At 42.9% G+C, this 15,045-nt stretch overlaps 1 protein-coding gene across 1 annotated transcript in view; it reads left to right on the top strand.

Annotated features, from left to right (window-relative positions):
- LOC118772437 (E3 ubiquitin-protein ligase HECW1) overlaps positions 1-13,832 on the top strand; it is an 86,259-nt gene extending 72,427 nt beyond the window's left edge. Inside the window, exons 20-29 of the mRNA XM_036520761.1 lie at positions 1,156-1,262; positions 2,023-2,137; positions 2,558-2,671; positions 2,785-2,937; positions 6,209-6,307; positions 6,709-6,838; positions 7,123-7,269; positions 7,696-7,810; positions 9,001-9,199; positions 13,306-13,832. Of these exons, the coding sequence (XP_036376654.1) occupies positions 1,156-1,262; positions 2,023-2,137; positions 2,558-2,671; positions 2,785-2,937; positions 6,209-6,307; positions 6,709-6,838; positions 7,123-7,269; positions 7,696-7,810; positions 9,001-9,199; positions 13,306-13,417 (1,291 nt within the window). The 3' untranslated portion in view covers positions 13,418-13,832. The remainder of the gene's footprint in view (positions 1-1,155; positions 1,263-2,022; positions 2,138-2,557; positions 2,672-2,784; positions 2,938-6,208; positions 6,308-6,708; positions 6,839-7,122; positions 7,270-7,695; positions 7,811-9,000; positions 9,200-13,305) is intronic.
- Positions 13,833-15,045: the final 1,213 nt, after the last annotated feature.

Below are 15,045 nucleotides of genomic sequence, written 5' to 3'. Positions count from 1 at the left end.
TTGGTCCACCTTTGGGCGACCACACCTGCTCTTTATACAGCACCTCACCACTGCCCATAGTCTGCAGTCTATCTGTTCCTTACGAGCTTCAGATTGTCAATGTGTGTGGGAACAGAGACCTTTTACTGCCACGGCAACTTTGCAGTGCGGGGAGCCAGCAGGCACAGGGCAACACGCGGTGAGGCAGACGGTGTTTACGCCAGCGCCGTTAGCCTCTCGCCGGATTACCGTAAGCTGGAGGCTGAGGGCGGATCTCCTGCCCTATGACAGATCTGTGGGCCTCATTCATTCTCCTGCTGCCAATTGGATTATTGCATCAACAGGGCTCCTTGCCTTACGCCGTATCCACACCTGCATGGCATGGACTGCAATGTGACTGCCGTAGGCTTACAGAGAAGTCTACAAACAGTCCAAAACGAGTCTGATTCACGTTTGCTAGATCTGCCTGCCGTGTTGGTATCTCGGTGTGGCGTGACTTTTATTTAATGTGCAGCAAGGGTGTGACAAAACAAAATGTTTCTAGCACTCATGTTTCTGTTCTAAAGAAGATCATCCACTACATTTTGTCATCATAGTATAAGCTCCTCTTTCACTAATTAGATGTTTAACACTGTCCTTTATGACTTTGGCAAATGCACTAAGGCAATGCACTTACCTGATGAATTTTGTTGGTACAAAGGATTGATGTAGCACCTTCCATCCCCTTTCAAAGGTCTTAAAGTGTTTAGTGTAGTAGGGGACATACCTCAATTCTCATCCCTCCCTGGAACTGTTCAGAGAGAAATGACACATTGCTTTACTTACACGGTGGCCAATAAAAAGTTGACCCAATGATGGCTGTGCTAGTCTGCAACCCACTGCAACCTACTGCAATACTGACATTCAAATAACTTTCATGTTTGATTCAATAGCTTTTAATTCACCATGATTCTGTCAGTGTTTGTACTATTCCTTCAAAAATTAGTTTATATGTAGATGCTAATATATTAATCTTTTCGTCTTTATTTAAGTTGGTCTCAGGCTTTGTGTATTACTCTCCTGCGTGGCAGGATATGTATGTGTGTACATATTCAAGGTAAGCATGCTTTGGTGTTTTATCTGTGATCTTTGATGGGTTTCATGTTTCAATATCTGATCTTTCTGTCCTGTCACTAGCCTGTTTGAGGAGGAGATCATGTCATACATCCCTCCCCACTCCTTTCATCCGGGTTACAGCTTCTCACCCCGCTGCTCCCCTGGATCCTCGCCCCAGAACTCCCCAGGTGGGCATATCTCAGGTGTTCAGGTTGATATGACTAGCTGTATGTGCTTGATCACATCCCCCCCCCCCCCCTTGGATTTGAATTGAATTTGTAAATCATGGCTTGAAATTAGGTTTTCTCAAAGCAAATTCACTCTGTTTCTTTTAAACCATAGTGCCTGGAGTGTGCCTGAAGTTGTCATTTAGCTGGTCTGCTCTTTTTGTGCTGACAGAGTAATTTGGACTCTCTGTTGATGGCTCCCATGTGTGCATGGTTACCTTCAATGTGTCTTTCACAGACCCAAGTAAAGCAATTTGCACGAGTCTCTGCTGTATCACAGCGAGCATCATAACAGTGGTTTTGAGAACAGCAGTCAGCTTGTTAAATGGTCTTGATGAATTTCTGAGATTAAATGTAAATTTGAACACAAAAGAGCTAAAAGCAGAGCCCCAGCAGGGGACCAGTAATTGTTCCACATTTTTTTTCGATGGATGTGACCTAATAAAAAATCTGACACAAAGTCTGCTTGTTTTTACTCACTCTCACACGAGTCTCAGGCCTGTGTAAATTGCGTTCATATCCCTGCTGTGCCACGTCCATTAGTGGCTCCAGACCTTCGCTGACGGACATCTAAATGGATATGCCGTGGTATATATTGCCATGTGTTATTTCACACCTATCTTTGTCCCCTCTGAGGGAAGTGTCATGAATTTGCCCTCAGTAAGTGCTGACAATCTCTGTGCCTCTGAAGCAGCGGCGGTGCGTGTGTTTGTCTTGGCAGGCTTACAGAGGGCCAGAGCGCCTGCTCCCTACCGCAGAGACTTCGAGGCCAAGCTCCGCAACTTCTACAGGAAGCTAGAAGCCAAGGGCTATGGACAGGGGCCAGGAAAAATCAAGTAAGTGTGTGTCACGGACAAGCGCCCCTCATCGGTGACAGCGTGATGGCAGGGTGTGATGAAAATGCCAGACTGATCGCATCACTGGAGGCCCTCATTGTACCCACAGAGGCTACTGTTGATGTCAGCAGATGAGATGTGTGACTGTAGTCTACTCTAGAAATTTATGATTACTTCTCGATCACATTTAATAGGTTTCAGCTCTGCAATAACAACTATGGAAGCTGCTTTCATGGCTAAGTTAAGAGATTCTCATTCAGTCTCACTAAACATGAAGTGTTTGGAAAGTGTTTGAGGCTTCGCCACCACTGCACACAAGAAGAGGCACCGGGGCCTGTGATGGTGGGCACAGGGGTGGCTTGCTACTAAACTGTGCCTGTTGCAATGCATACTAATCTTCTCCATGTTGTTTCCTCACAGGCTAATCATTAGAAGAGACCACCTGCTGGAGGGGACTTTCAACCAGGTGATGGCCTACTCTCGCAAAGAGCTCCAGAGGAACAAGCTCTATGTCACCTTCATGGGAGAGGAAGGGTATGGTCCTACCTGTCTACCTGTCACCTTGGCTAGTAAGCTTAACAGATTGTCCCTTGTCGGGGTGTGAGGTGATGCATGTCTAGTGACAGTCCTTATGTCTATCCCACCAGGCTGGACTATAGTGGCCCGTCGCGGGAGTTCTTCTTCCTGCTCTCTCAGGAGCTCTTCAACCCATACTACGGCCTGTTCGAGTACTCTGCCAACGACACATACACAGTGCAGATCAGCCCCATGTCAGCCTTTGTGGAGAACCATCTGGAATGGTACGGTCTTTTTTCTTCTCGCCCCTGCTCCACCCCGACATTTTTCATTTTGTTTGTCTTTCTCAGTACTCATAAATCAGCAACTCTGTCTCACAGGTCCTGGCTGTGACTAACACTGTTATAACTGCATCACATGCTAGGGGCCGGCTGCCCCGCCTGGCCACACCAAGCACAGGGAACCTCAAGGTTATTCAAACAATGTTGGTAGTGACTCGGTCTGTGTGCCGTGCCAGTACAGTAGACCTTGTCTCACAATTTACATGTTTGCTTGAAGCTGGCTCCACTCTGATTTGTGGGTGTGCAAAGAGTATTGACTTCTGTCCCAAGCATGCCCAGAGGGTTAGTAGAGCAGAATACAACATTCCGTGTATTGTTCTAGCAGCCTCTGCTGGCCTGTCTTATCTGAGAAAACAGAGCCTGGTTCACAGCCTTCAATTCTCCAAAGTCGCACGCACTCCAGTCATGTCCTGTAGTTGTATATGCTATTTGTTCAGTCAGGTTCCTCTCTCTGTTGTACCATGTAAAGGTAACCACAAAGAAACATCAGATAAACAGCACAAAAAGTGCATGACTCTTTACTCCTTCTGTCATTGTAATACAATCGGCATGTATAGGCCAGGTAAGCATAGTACTGTACCAGGAACCAATGCAATGCAATGCACTTTGCCTCTTCATGTTAGCCTCAAGCAAAAACCAGCAGGTACTAAAATCATTCAGCCACACATCAAACTCTGAAACAACAACATGTTTTTCTCAGCCTCCGCCATTCTAACAATCAGCAAAAATTCAGACTGGTGGACCATCATTCATCGCGAGAAAAAAATGCTTAAAGCAATGAAAATTCTTTTCTGACACGAAACGGTAACCATAGCGCCACAATTAGCTTGACTCTGGCGGCTAGACTGGAAACAATGAGGTTAAGGCCCAGAGGGCTCGGCCACTCCATCAAGTCATTAATTAGCAGGCCCTGCAAAGAAAGCAAATTAGAGTGATGCCAATTGTGCCGGCTGTTTTTACAGCCTCAGAAATTGATGTCCTCTGTCACAACTAGTGTTTTCTCTCAATTACTCATCTCCCTTCTTTGAGAGAAAGGCGTTTTTCATTTGCATGTGTGTGTGTGTGTGTGTGTGTGTGTGTGTGTGTGTGTGTATGTGTACATATTTTTTAAACTTATGAACATAGTTAAGTGAACAGAGTTGTTTAGCAGATGTCTCAGAATGTAAACACTGATGACAGCTTGGAATTCTATGTCAAAGCTTATGCAGAAAAACAACAATTTGGAATGTACTGAAGAACATATGAAAGTTTTTAACTGTGTAGCAGTGTTTTGAGTTCAAGGCAGCTATAAACTGAAGTCTGTTTGGAAAGGAAACATTTCATTTTGTGCCTGTTTTTAGGAGCTGAACGTCATCTCAGAGCAAGTCCTCCTTACTTAAAAACTACTGTTAGCTGAGTGTTGCCTCTTTTATTGTGGAATCAGCATCTTCAAAGTACTGTATTTTCACGCCCTGTGAACTGGGCCCTTCTCCTTCCAGAGCTGTACACTCTTACACACATCACAACAAAGGGTGACAGTTACCTGTTGGGTTATCCATGTTTTTAGATCATGTAAATGGTTACATTTTGGATTCCCTTGTTTGCCCTTATATAATTTCCTTGAGCTGAGGTCCAGGCAAATCGCTAATGTGGAAAGGAGTCCAGTGGTGTCTCTGATGAGGCAGTGCATTGACGTGGATGTTAGTGTGGGGGTGGTGGCCATTGTGGGGCCCTGTGGAGGGGAATTCCTACAGGCCAGCATTGAGGAAAACCCACAGAGTTTGCGGAGTCTCAGCACTTGGCGGAAAAGGTCATGGAGGAAAGGAGGACCTTCGGCAGGGATAGTGTGCTATCTTTGGATAATATGGTTGTGAGGGCTGATATCCAGAATGAAACCCACTATATCTCTGCAGTTGCCTAAAACATGTCTCTGTTCCTGTCTAAAAGATGACCAGATGTTACCCTTATGTCATACAAGCATACATTTATTACTGAAGAGTGATCATTGCTTAGTGGTAATCATTCGTACAGTCGCACCGGTGTGATTAGCGCTTTCGTGAGTACGGTCAAACCGGTGTGATTAGAACACTGATTGGAAAAATTCTAGCTAACTGTAGCTTTGAGGAAACAGTGATTTAATGTTATAAAGTATAGCAAATGCAGCAGTGAAAACTATGAGAAGCTTAATAATGCTATTGACAACATAACAAACCATGTAACGTAACACGCACGCTACGTAGCATAAAATAAGTCACGTCCAAAAGGGGTAAGCATGATGTGTACATTTGTGTCCACTTTTTGAAATAGTACATCTTCTATGCTGTTGGTTGAGTCCCAAAGTAGTGCTGACCATAAAATTTACTTAATATACAATGTCAGTCTTATTATTTTAAGAGTCTAACTATATGTTTCTACTTACATTTTCAGAAGCCTCTAAAGATAAGTACTGATTTTAAGTATTTTAATTGATTTTAAGATAAGATTTTCAGCTCATCTGTGTATGTACTGAAATGATACATAGTTGCTGGGCTTGTTGAAATTCATGAGAATTTTGATAGGAGTGACTTTCAGTCGGATCAGTTCAGTGCTGAAGTTCAGGGTCACAGAATCAAGAATGGACTCCAGATCTCTTATTGGAATGAGAGAGAGAGAGTGCCACGTTGGTGGGTGTGTTCCTCTGCTGATGGAGCTGGAGCTGCCAAGGCTGTCAGATTCCTCTAACACCCTGCTGGCTCTCACTGCGACCACTGTGGGGTCTATCCCTGCTGTCCCAGCCTGCCAGGGAACAGGGCCATGGTGCAGGCTGGCTGCAGAGCCTGGCATCAAGGCCGGGCCTGGGAACCCTGCAGAAGGAGAGCGGCGTGAGCTGGGAGTGGCATGACCTCCCACGACCCAGCCTTGATCAGTCTGTTTCCTTCATTTCCGCTGTGCTGAATCTCTTTGCCCGACGAAGACGTATCTCTACGAGTCTCAAAAGAGCATCATCATTCAGGGGTTGAACAGCGGGATTCTGGAAAAATTTATGATGTCATCTTTTACACAGAGGTGAAGCATGTGAGATGTTACATTCTCAGCATGGGAATACAGCCAGCACAGGACAAGTTCAGGAGGTTAAAGCGTGCTGTGAACGCAGTGCTGGATATCTTCTCAGTGGTGATGGAAAAGTGGGAAGGAGGCAGAGAAAGGACAGTGGGGGCAGTGATTGAGAAGCCTGCTCCGTCTCTGTGTTCTGCAGGTTCCGGTTCAGCGGGCGCATTCTGGGCCTGGCGCTGATCCACCAGTACCTGCTGGATGCCTTCTTCACCCGACCCTTTTACAAGGCCCTTCTCAGGCTGTGAGTGAGCTCATCCCATGAATCTCTTTATTATACCGCCGAAACCTGGAAGCCCTGATGCGCCCTTTCCTGTCCTTGACAGAGAACATAACATAGCTCAACGAACCAGAATCACTGTATCAGATGAGTGCTCTGTCAAGCATGAATGTCAGTGTCAGGGTCAGGTACCCCTATCAGAAAGCTTATTCTGAAATTAAATAGCTTGGAGTAAGCATTTTAAATTAGCATATCTAAATTAGTAATTAGCATTCTGTACACATGGTTTGTTGAAGTAGTCAGGCAAGTGCATCTAAAAACCTATATGCATATCTGGTATAGTTGTTTCAAGATATCATGAGTTTGTGTAAGGTAAACTTTCCCCAAAGCTGCTCTGTTAGAAAAAGCTATGTTGTACCTCACAGACCAACTGACCTGAGTGACTTGGAGTATCTGGATGAGGAGTTCCACCAGAGTTTACAGTGGATGAAGGACAATGACATCACAGACATTCTGGACCTGACCTTCACTGTGAATGAAGAGGTCTTTGGTCAGGTATGGTTCACCTGGGCTTGGGCTGATTTCTAAGTTAATTTTGGATACGCTTTCTGCTCTGCATCCCAGTGTTTGCAGACAACTAATGTGATTGGGTTAAATAGCATAACATATCGTCAGTGAGCGAATAGCTACAGTTAAACACACAGCAGAGTGCATTGGTTAAGAGCCCAAACAGTTTTAAGGTTTCAGAGAGCTCAGATTTTCAAAATTGTCTGAAAAAGGGTGAAATTATTACGACTGCCATTACCACTATTATAACCTGATCTAATTTCCTGTTATAGGTTACAGAGAGAGAGCTGAAGTCAGGTGGAGCTAACATCCAGGTGACAGAGAAGAACAAGAAGGAGTACATTGAGCGGATGGTGAAGTGGAGGGTGGAGCGGGGCGTGGTGCAGCAGACAGAGGCACTGGTGCGAGGATTCTACGAGGTACTGAGCACCATCCCATCATGCACCATTCCCAGCTCTCACTTCCTGTCATTTCTGCCTTATGTGTTACCAGTAAAGCTCATACGTACAGTAAGAGCTGAAAACACATTCATAAGCATGACATAAACATTCATAAACGCTTATGCCTGCTGACATTTGACTGAAATAGACTGTGTTATGTCACTGCCCATATCATAATTTACATTATTATAACACTGTGATTTGGCATGTCAGTGCATTGCCACTTTTGACCTTATCGCAGTACACACACATAGTACTTTGCTTGGTGCAAGCGTTCAAGAATGTTATGCATTGTTTATGGAGAGGAGAGTTAACATATTGATTATCGTGATGTTTTTGTAAGTATTATGCAGAACCCCTCACAGAGAGTAATACCCAATATTCTGGCCTGTTCTCCTTGCCCAGGTGGTAGACTCTCGCTTGGTGTCTGTGTTTGATGCCAGAGAACTGGAGCTGGTCATTGCTGGAACAGCAGAGATTGACCTGAACGACTGGAGGAACAACACCGAGTACAGAGGGGGTAAGTGCAGAAAAACAGCAGTGAGTGTAGAAGAAATATTTCACATTTGCAATGTCATTGAAGATACATTGATGATACACAGTAGACAGTGATATTCTACACTTAATAATGGTACCGTAAGATTTTTCCTGTTTCATATAAACATATGTAGCATATTTAGATGCATGTGAAGATTGGCATTCTGAAGTGTTTCCAGTGTGCTTCTGATAAAAGACAATCCTAACTTTCATCTGTAAAGTTGTCATAGTTTGTCACATTACCCTGAAGAGGCTGTACACTGGATAATGAAAAATATGAACTCTGAACTCCCCTTGCGGTTGTGCTATTTAGTGCAGTTCCAAATCCAGATTTTACGATACCCCATTTATCACCTCACTCCAGTCATTAAGATTTTTTTCTTACTAAATCTGGTTTGAGGATAGTTTGTGTACCTTTTATATGGCATGACCTGCCTGACATTGTGAGAGGTGGCTTGATGTCAGGCTGTGGTGAAGGGCCATAACCCAAAACTCCATGGGTGTCTCAAAGTCATTATCCACCCCAGGGAGGTGTGCTCTAGGTGCCAGAGACCTCATCTGGTTTTTGTTATCACTGCACTGTTTAATTGCGGTTTGTAATTGTGCTAATTATCTGCTCAATTAGAGCCATTTAACCCCTTTCCAAGACCCCAGCTGTGGAATATTTAGAGAGCTGGAAAATCTGTTAAATTTCACCACAGCCTCTAAAGCAAACATCAATTTGTTTCAGACGAGCTCACAATTACAGACTAACTTGTATGGAAATTTTCAGCAGAATGAAAAAACCCTGAGACTCACATTCTATAGCACTGTCTCAAATGGGGGAGTGGTATTTTGAACTCAGTACCCACTGTTTATTAAATTTCTTCCACCCATAAAAATATAAGCTGGGGAAGTCCCTTCCTTCCTTATTAATTTTTTTTTTTTTTTTAAATACAGCAGTCAAATTTCAGGGCAGTGTGCAGATCAAGTCTAAAACGTTCTAAGGGTAACTGTAGCCTAGTAATTGAGTACACTGTAAAAACAGCTTGGGAAAGTCCGTGACTTCTGCTGCTTTGTCGTTATTAAGGAAAAATAACAGCACTGGAACGTAACCAACACCCCCAGCCTTAGCCCAAGCCAGCGCTTCAAGACATCAGTGCGGTTATTCCCTCTTCTTGGCTACCATTTCAGGGTACCACGACGGGCACATTGTGATCAGGTGGTTCTGGGGGGCGGTGGAGCGCTTCAACAACGAGCAGCGGCTGCGGCTGCTGCAGTTCGTGACGGGGACCTCCAGCGTGCCCTACGAGGGCTTCGCCGCTCTGCGGGGCAGCAACGGCCTGCGTCGCTTCTGCATCGAGAAGTGGGGCAAGATCACCTCTCTGCCCAGGTAAGGCCACGTCACGGCCACGCCTCCGCGCCACCACCGTCTTCTCTCACACTAAAGGGGGAATATACTCTGCAATACAGACCTCAAAAACAAGGTGCAGCACGTGCTCCTGTAACCATTTGCTGCATATATGGCTTGGCCATTTTTGACTAAATGCCAAAGGATTGAATCATGTTGCTGCTCCTTTGCAGGATTTTAACATAAATCCAAAAAGGCACAAATTTGTATGCGAGCATAGTGCCTCCTCAGTTTCAGCAATGCTGTCCGGTCACTAACTCAAAATAAGGTTTTTTATTTGTGCTGGAAATATCAAACCAAACAGAAACGAACCATGTGGATTGTTGTGGTGCCGTGTATGCTATTTCGTTGCACCCCCACCGTGCAATGACAATAAAGTCTATTCTATTCTATTCTATTCTATTTCTTTAAAACACAAACTGCCACTGTTTGTCTAGTGTGTTGTGTATCGTTGAAGAGTTAGCACCCATGATTTCACTCAAGGAGAGTGGATTTCCTCCTGTAAGGCCAGCTTCATTCACAGACACAGTCCTAGCGTGACTCCATATGTGTTTGTATTCTTCTGTGGTTTTGTAGAGCTGCTGTGATCCAGCACAAAATTTACCACTGCTCTGCTCTGGTCTTTCTTAAAGACAGAGGATAGCTGTTTTTGTTCACCGTGACTGAGTTAACAAGGAATAGATTGTTTTGTATCCCCCAGTTTCAAGCTGTGAGATGTTTAAGGGCACATTGGCATTGTCTTTCTGCTGTACCGTGCTTGAAATTTTTCAGCATTGGAACAGGAAATATATAAAATTATTCAAGGAACAAATAGTGCCGTATAAACCAAATGCAGTTACTGTAGAAGATAATTGGAAACAAAGAGCGCAGTCCGTCACCACACAGAACAAAGGCAGCAACAAACAATGAAATATTTGCTTTTTTCAAGAAAGGGAAATAAATGGGAACCACAAAGGCTTCAGTGTTTTATTCAGATTCCTTGCATGTGAAAATAAATGAGCTTGGTATGTAATTGGGGATAAAATTGTTGCAAGATGTTGTCTGGACTGTAAACACGGAGGAAGCAAACATACTGACAACCTGAATGGAGGATGTTCCAGAACGGCGTCAGCAAGCTCCCTGCACTGAATCATCAGACTGTGCCCTGTACCGAGGGCCGGTTCTGTCTTATTCTCTGTGTTCTCACAGTGGGAACAATTGTGCAGGCTTATATTTTCATCCGGTTGAAAGGGAACTTTGTTTGTGCATTCCCGGGGTGAAAGGACATTTTCTGCCATGGGTTCATGCTGGGATATTTACAAAGAAATGTGTTGATAAATATGTTGCACAACTGTGTTGCCTCAGCTGTTGAGTACTGTATCTCCCCTCATGATATACTGTAGAAGATTGTAGCTTAAAAATGTTTGGAATGTTACATGCCAGGAAATGATACCTGCCAGCTCTGCACTGTTTTTAAAATTCCATGAAATTTCCCATCTACATAAAGAAAAGAATAAGCACCCAAAGATCTAAACATTTTCATCTTCTAAACTTTTGGTTTTAATAACCAATTTGAAGTGATGGAAGAGTCATTAAGTTTGTGTCCCATGCATGGACGTACAGATCTAGGCTTAGTGATGCCCCTCTTGAAGCTTTACTCAGGGTTTCAACTGTGACTTCCATCAGGGCAAATGTGGCTAATTTGTGTGAAAAGAAACCCTGTCAGGTGTCTGGCAAAAAATAAAGTACAAATGTGCAGTGCAGGTTTTCAATAAGTTGAACTTAGAATATAAAAGTTAGAAAATGCATTTGCACTTGAACTGTATATGAATGTTGTCAAGACTTGCAAAATATAGTTATGTTAATTGAAATAAAAAAAATACATTTTCAGAAATAATGCAATTTGTTGTCAGTTAAATGTTGATATGGCCCTCCTGTGACATGACAGTACCTGTAGTGGCCCCAGGCCAATTTGAGTTTGAGACCCCTGTTCTAAAACTTCATCACTAGATTGCTAGCTATGGCATATGGCACACAATACAGACCTTTCAGAATGGTAGAAAGGAATCCAAAAATGATCAAATAAGCAAACGTTTTGCTTATCTAGTCATTTTAGAGCCAGGTCTACCTTTCTCCTTAACTAATCTTCAACTGCACCTGAACAGTGAAGATTTGTCTGTAAATAATTTCACTCTGTGGGAGGCGGTGTATTGCAGGCCTTAGGCAGTTGTGTTAATTGGCCTCCACTGTGTCTCATCATACATTGATTGTTGTAGTTTAAATGCAAGTGTGTGATAAGGCTCAGGGGCTGCCCTCAGTGGTATCTGGGGTGCATAGAAGTGGTTTAGTGCAATGAAGCATTTTTAGTGACGGCCATTTTCCTTTTTTTTGTGTGGATACCTGCAGATTGTTCTTACTCCTTTTTTGTTTTAAATGTGTAATTAATCTGTTCCTTCCTGTTTGGCAGAAATGTGTTTTGTATACAAAGCAGCTTTTTCACGTTTTCCTTTTCACCCAATATGAATCTGGGGAATCTGGCTGGGAGCAAGGGTTGATTTTTTTTTTCTTTTTATTTAAGTGTTCTGGACACTTTCTTTCTGCCCAGAGTTTATTTTTATGCAATCAAGCTCAGATAAACTGCCACAGAGTGTGTAAATATGAGAGCGGCAAAGCTGCTTTAAGGCTATACCTCAGCATTCAGATGTACAAACATACAGGTGATGCATACATGTCTATAGCAGTGGAAGCTGGAGGTGTCTCTGACCACAGCCAATGTTTTTGCAGGGTGTCCATGTGTTTGGTTCTGTCTGCTAAATGGAAGGGCTGCCCAGGCAAAGCTCATTGCTGCCTGGGTCAGTCATATGCTGCAAGTTTAATTTGGCCATTGGGCTTCACTTCATCTGTCTGAACAGATGTAGATCTCCTCTCGTTGAAGGAGAAGAAGTCCAAATGTCTGTAGTAATTTGATTTTAGATAAATAGCTTTTAAGTGAGTTTAACTGATACATGAATGAATCTCTCTAGGGCTAATTTATTTTCCTATGTCTCTAATGTGATTTAAAATAAAACAGAATTTTCACACATAAAAACTACATTACACTATTACTATAAACAGATGGACATAACTGCACACCATTTCTTGTCTAGTGGCATATACATGGAAAATAATTGTGAATGTGTGGAAAATAACTGTACTTTAATCATTTCACCATTCCATTTTGTATGGAAAATGTATGTGTAAACATGCCAATGTTCTTTTCACTGCCATTATTTTATAATTTGGTCTTGATACTTATTTAATTTCTTGGACATTTTATACCAATCATAGTCAAGCTCCTATTTTCAAGTTTAACAAACTATTTGCAGAGTTCATTAGTATTGGATTGATATACATTTTCTCTAAGCATGGCACGGTGTACTGATTTTCACCTCAGGTTTGAGATACTAGACCTTGGCAACCAGAAGAACATCTCATCTGTGGTGAACCGTGTCAGCAAAAACAAGCTGCTCCCATCTCCTCTCCGCTCTGTGAAGGAGAAATATGTGATGTTTATCATTGCATAGTGCTGTGTCAGGGAGGTGGGGGTAAATAGCGGCAAGGTGAGAGATGGCAAGGACGCTGCTGTGGACTGGGACTCTCACATGACCGTACCCCTTGATAAACGTGTTTACCTATCAAACAAACGAACCCTGCTCAGGACATGAGTAAGCACAGGGCTGCTACGAGCTCTCACAGAAAACTCATAATGTACACGCAATGTAGTGTTACCCAGTGCCTCTGTGAAGACTTCATTCTCAAAGTAATGTGAAGTAATGGGTGTTTGAAATGTTTTTGGTGTGAAACAACATACCATAGAATAATGCATAACAGTCTAATGCCAGTGAACACTTCTTGTTTATTGGCATTGCTCACTTTTTTCTCCACCCAGATTCTACACATCTACAGAGTAGCTTAGGCAGTCATTTCCGGATCATTTTTCAAACAAATGCCATATGGGTAGCAATTAATAGATGGCTGATTTGCTCATACTGAGACATCCAGATCCTCAGCTTCCTCTGCCTGTTAAAATATGGCTCCAGGTTTTCTGACACATATCTGTTCTATTTCAGGGCGCACACATGCTTCAACCGCCTGGATCTGCCACCCTACCCTTCCTACACAATGCTGTATGAGAAGCTGTTGATAGCTGTGGAGGAAACCAGCACCTTTGGCCTGGAGTGAGCGGAACTGACTTCAATTGTTTGAATTGGTGACTGGAAACAAATTTGTTTTTTTCATACAAATATGATTTTCAAAAGACAATATCTGTTTTTTACAATATGTATATGAGTGATTTAAACATGTATGCATGTATAACTCACCTGATGTATAGTACATTCTAAGGGGGCTTGCACAAACCAAGATGTATGCAATAGCAAATACCTGGCTCCAGCCTATTCAATGCATTGACGCGACCCCCATCCCCAAGCCCATCACTCCATGCCATGCACAGCGCAATGGTCCATCTCCCCTGACCGAGGCCACGGCCAAGGCTGACATCATCACAGGAAGTGACATTCATGAACGCCTTGGTTCCTCCTGCCATTTCATAGCATCACGTGAATTCAGCACAGCTGCTGAAGAATGTTCAGTGACTACAAACCAAACAAAACACCTTTTTTTTTGCTGTTTCTGTATGATTTTTCTTCTCTACAAAAATGAACATTTTTATTTGCAAAACATATTTTTAACTTGTACACTGTATTTTTTTTAGCAATGGCTTTGCATCATTCAGCAATTACTGTCCACTGGAAGCAGAGCTTAGCATGCAGTGATTACACAGAGGGTAGCCTGGACAGAGATGTATGTAAAGGTGGATTCAGTCACCCAAGTGGTCACCCTGGAGGTCACCAGCAGGACTGTAATCCTCTCTCTCTCATACATGTAGCGCGAAATGAAAAGAAGAGGACATAAATGGCTACTCCCACAATGACTTTGTGAAGTAAGTCCAGTGTTTAGAATGTGTTGGAGTGATGAGCTAAGAGAACAGACTCCTTTGTAATTATATAGCATTGTGGGGGTGGGCGCTGTGAGGACTGTCAGGTGTTCTGCACGATGCAGTTGAGTGAAGATGAGATTAGCGACTTAAGCTCAAAGCCTTCACAATCACTCTTGGCTGAAACCTGTAATGTCATTTAACCCCCAAGACTGATCACATTTTCACCAAAAATAACACAAGAGTATAAATTGGCCTTGCCGTTTGCCTCTACGAGGGAGGACTTCACAGAAAGCAATCTTTGGTACTCAAAGTAGGTTTTGATTCTCACTATGAGAGTTGTCATTGAGAACAGGAATGATTGCTGGCCATAGTTGTAACTGTTTTAATAATGTGTGTGAAGGATCAGCCATCTACAGTAGGTTCAATGCTAGCGTTATGAGGTATAACGTGATTCTTCTACCATTAACTACTTGTAATTCAGAGAGGTTGAGGGTTGGAAGCAGGTGTCTCATTTTGGGATTTAAGTTGTGATGCAGTACTCTGAGCTTAATTATTGCAGTTGACCACAGAAAATGTGTACCCTTCATGTCTTATATGATTCTACTATTTCAACAATATGTTTACAATTAAGTTATTAATATACCAAATTGTTAATACACCAAACCATGGGATTCAAATTTTTTAAAGGTTTCATCCACTTGTACCCATGAAGGAGACCTATAAGAAGACAATGCACACAAGGAAACAGATGTTAGCAATGGCTCAATGGCTCTCAGCAGTGGCTGTACCAGATGATACAGCAAGTGCTTAATAATCTCCTTTGCCTCTCTGACCATAATCAGAGAGGCCACATATACTATTGCTCTTTTTG

The sequence above is a fragment of the Megalops cyprinoides genome, chromosome 2 (assembly GCF_013368585.1).
Source record: "Megalops cyprinoides isolate fMegCyp1 chromosome 2, fMegCyp1.pri, whole genome shotgun sequence".
Lineage (NCBI taxonomy): Eukaryota > Metazoa > Chordata > Actinopteri > Elopiformes > Megalopidae > Megalops > Megalops cyprinoides.
This window is presented reverse-complemented; position numbering and strand designations above follow the sequence as displayed.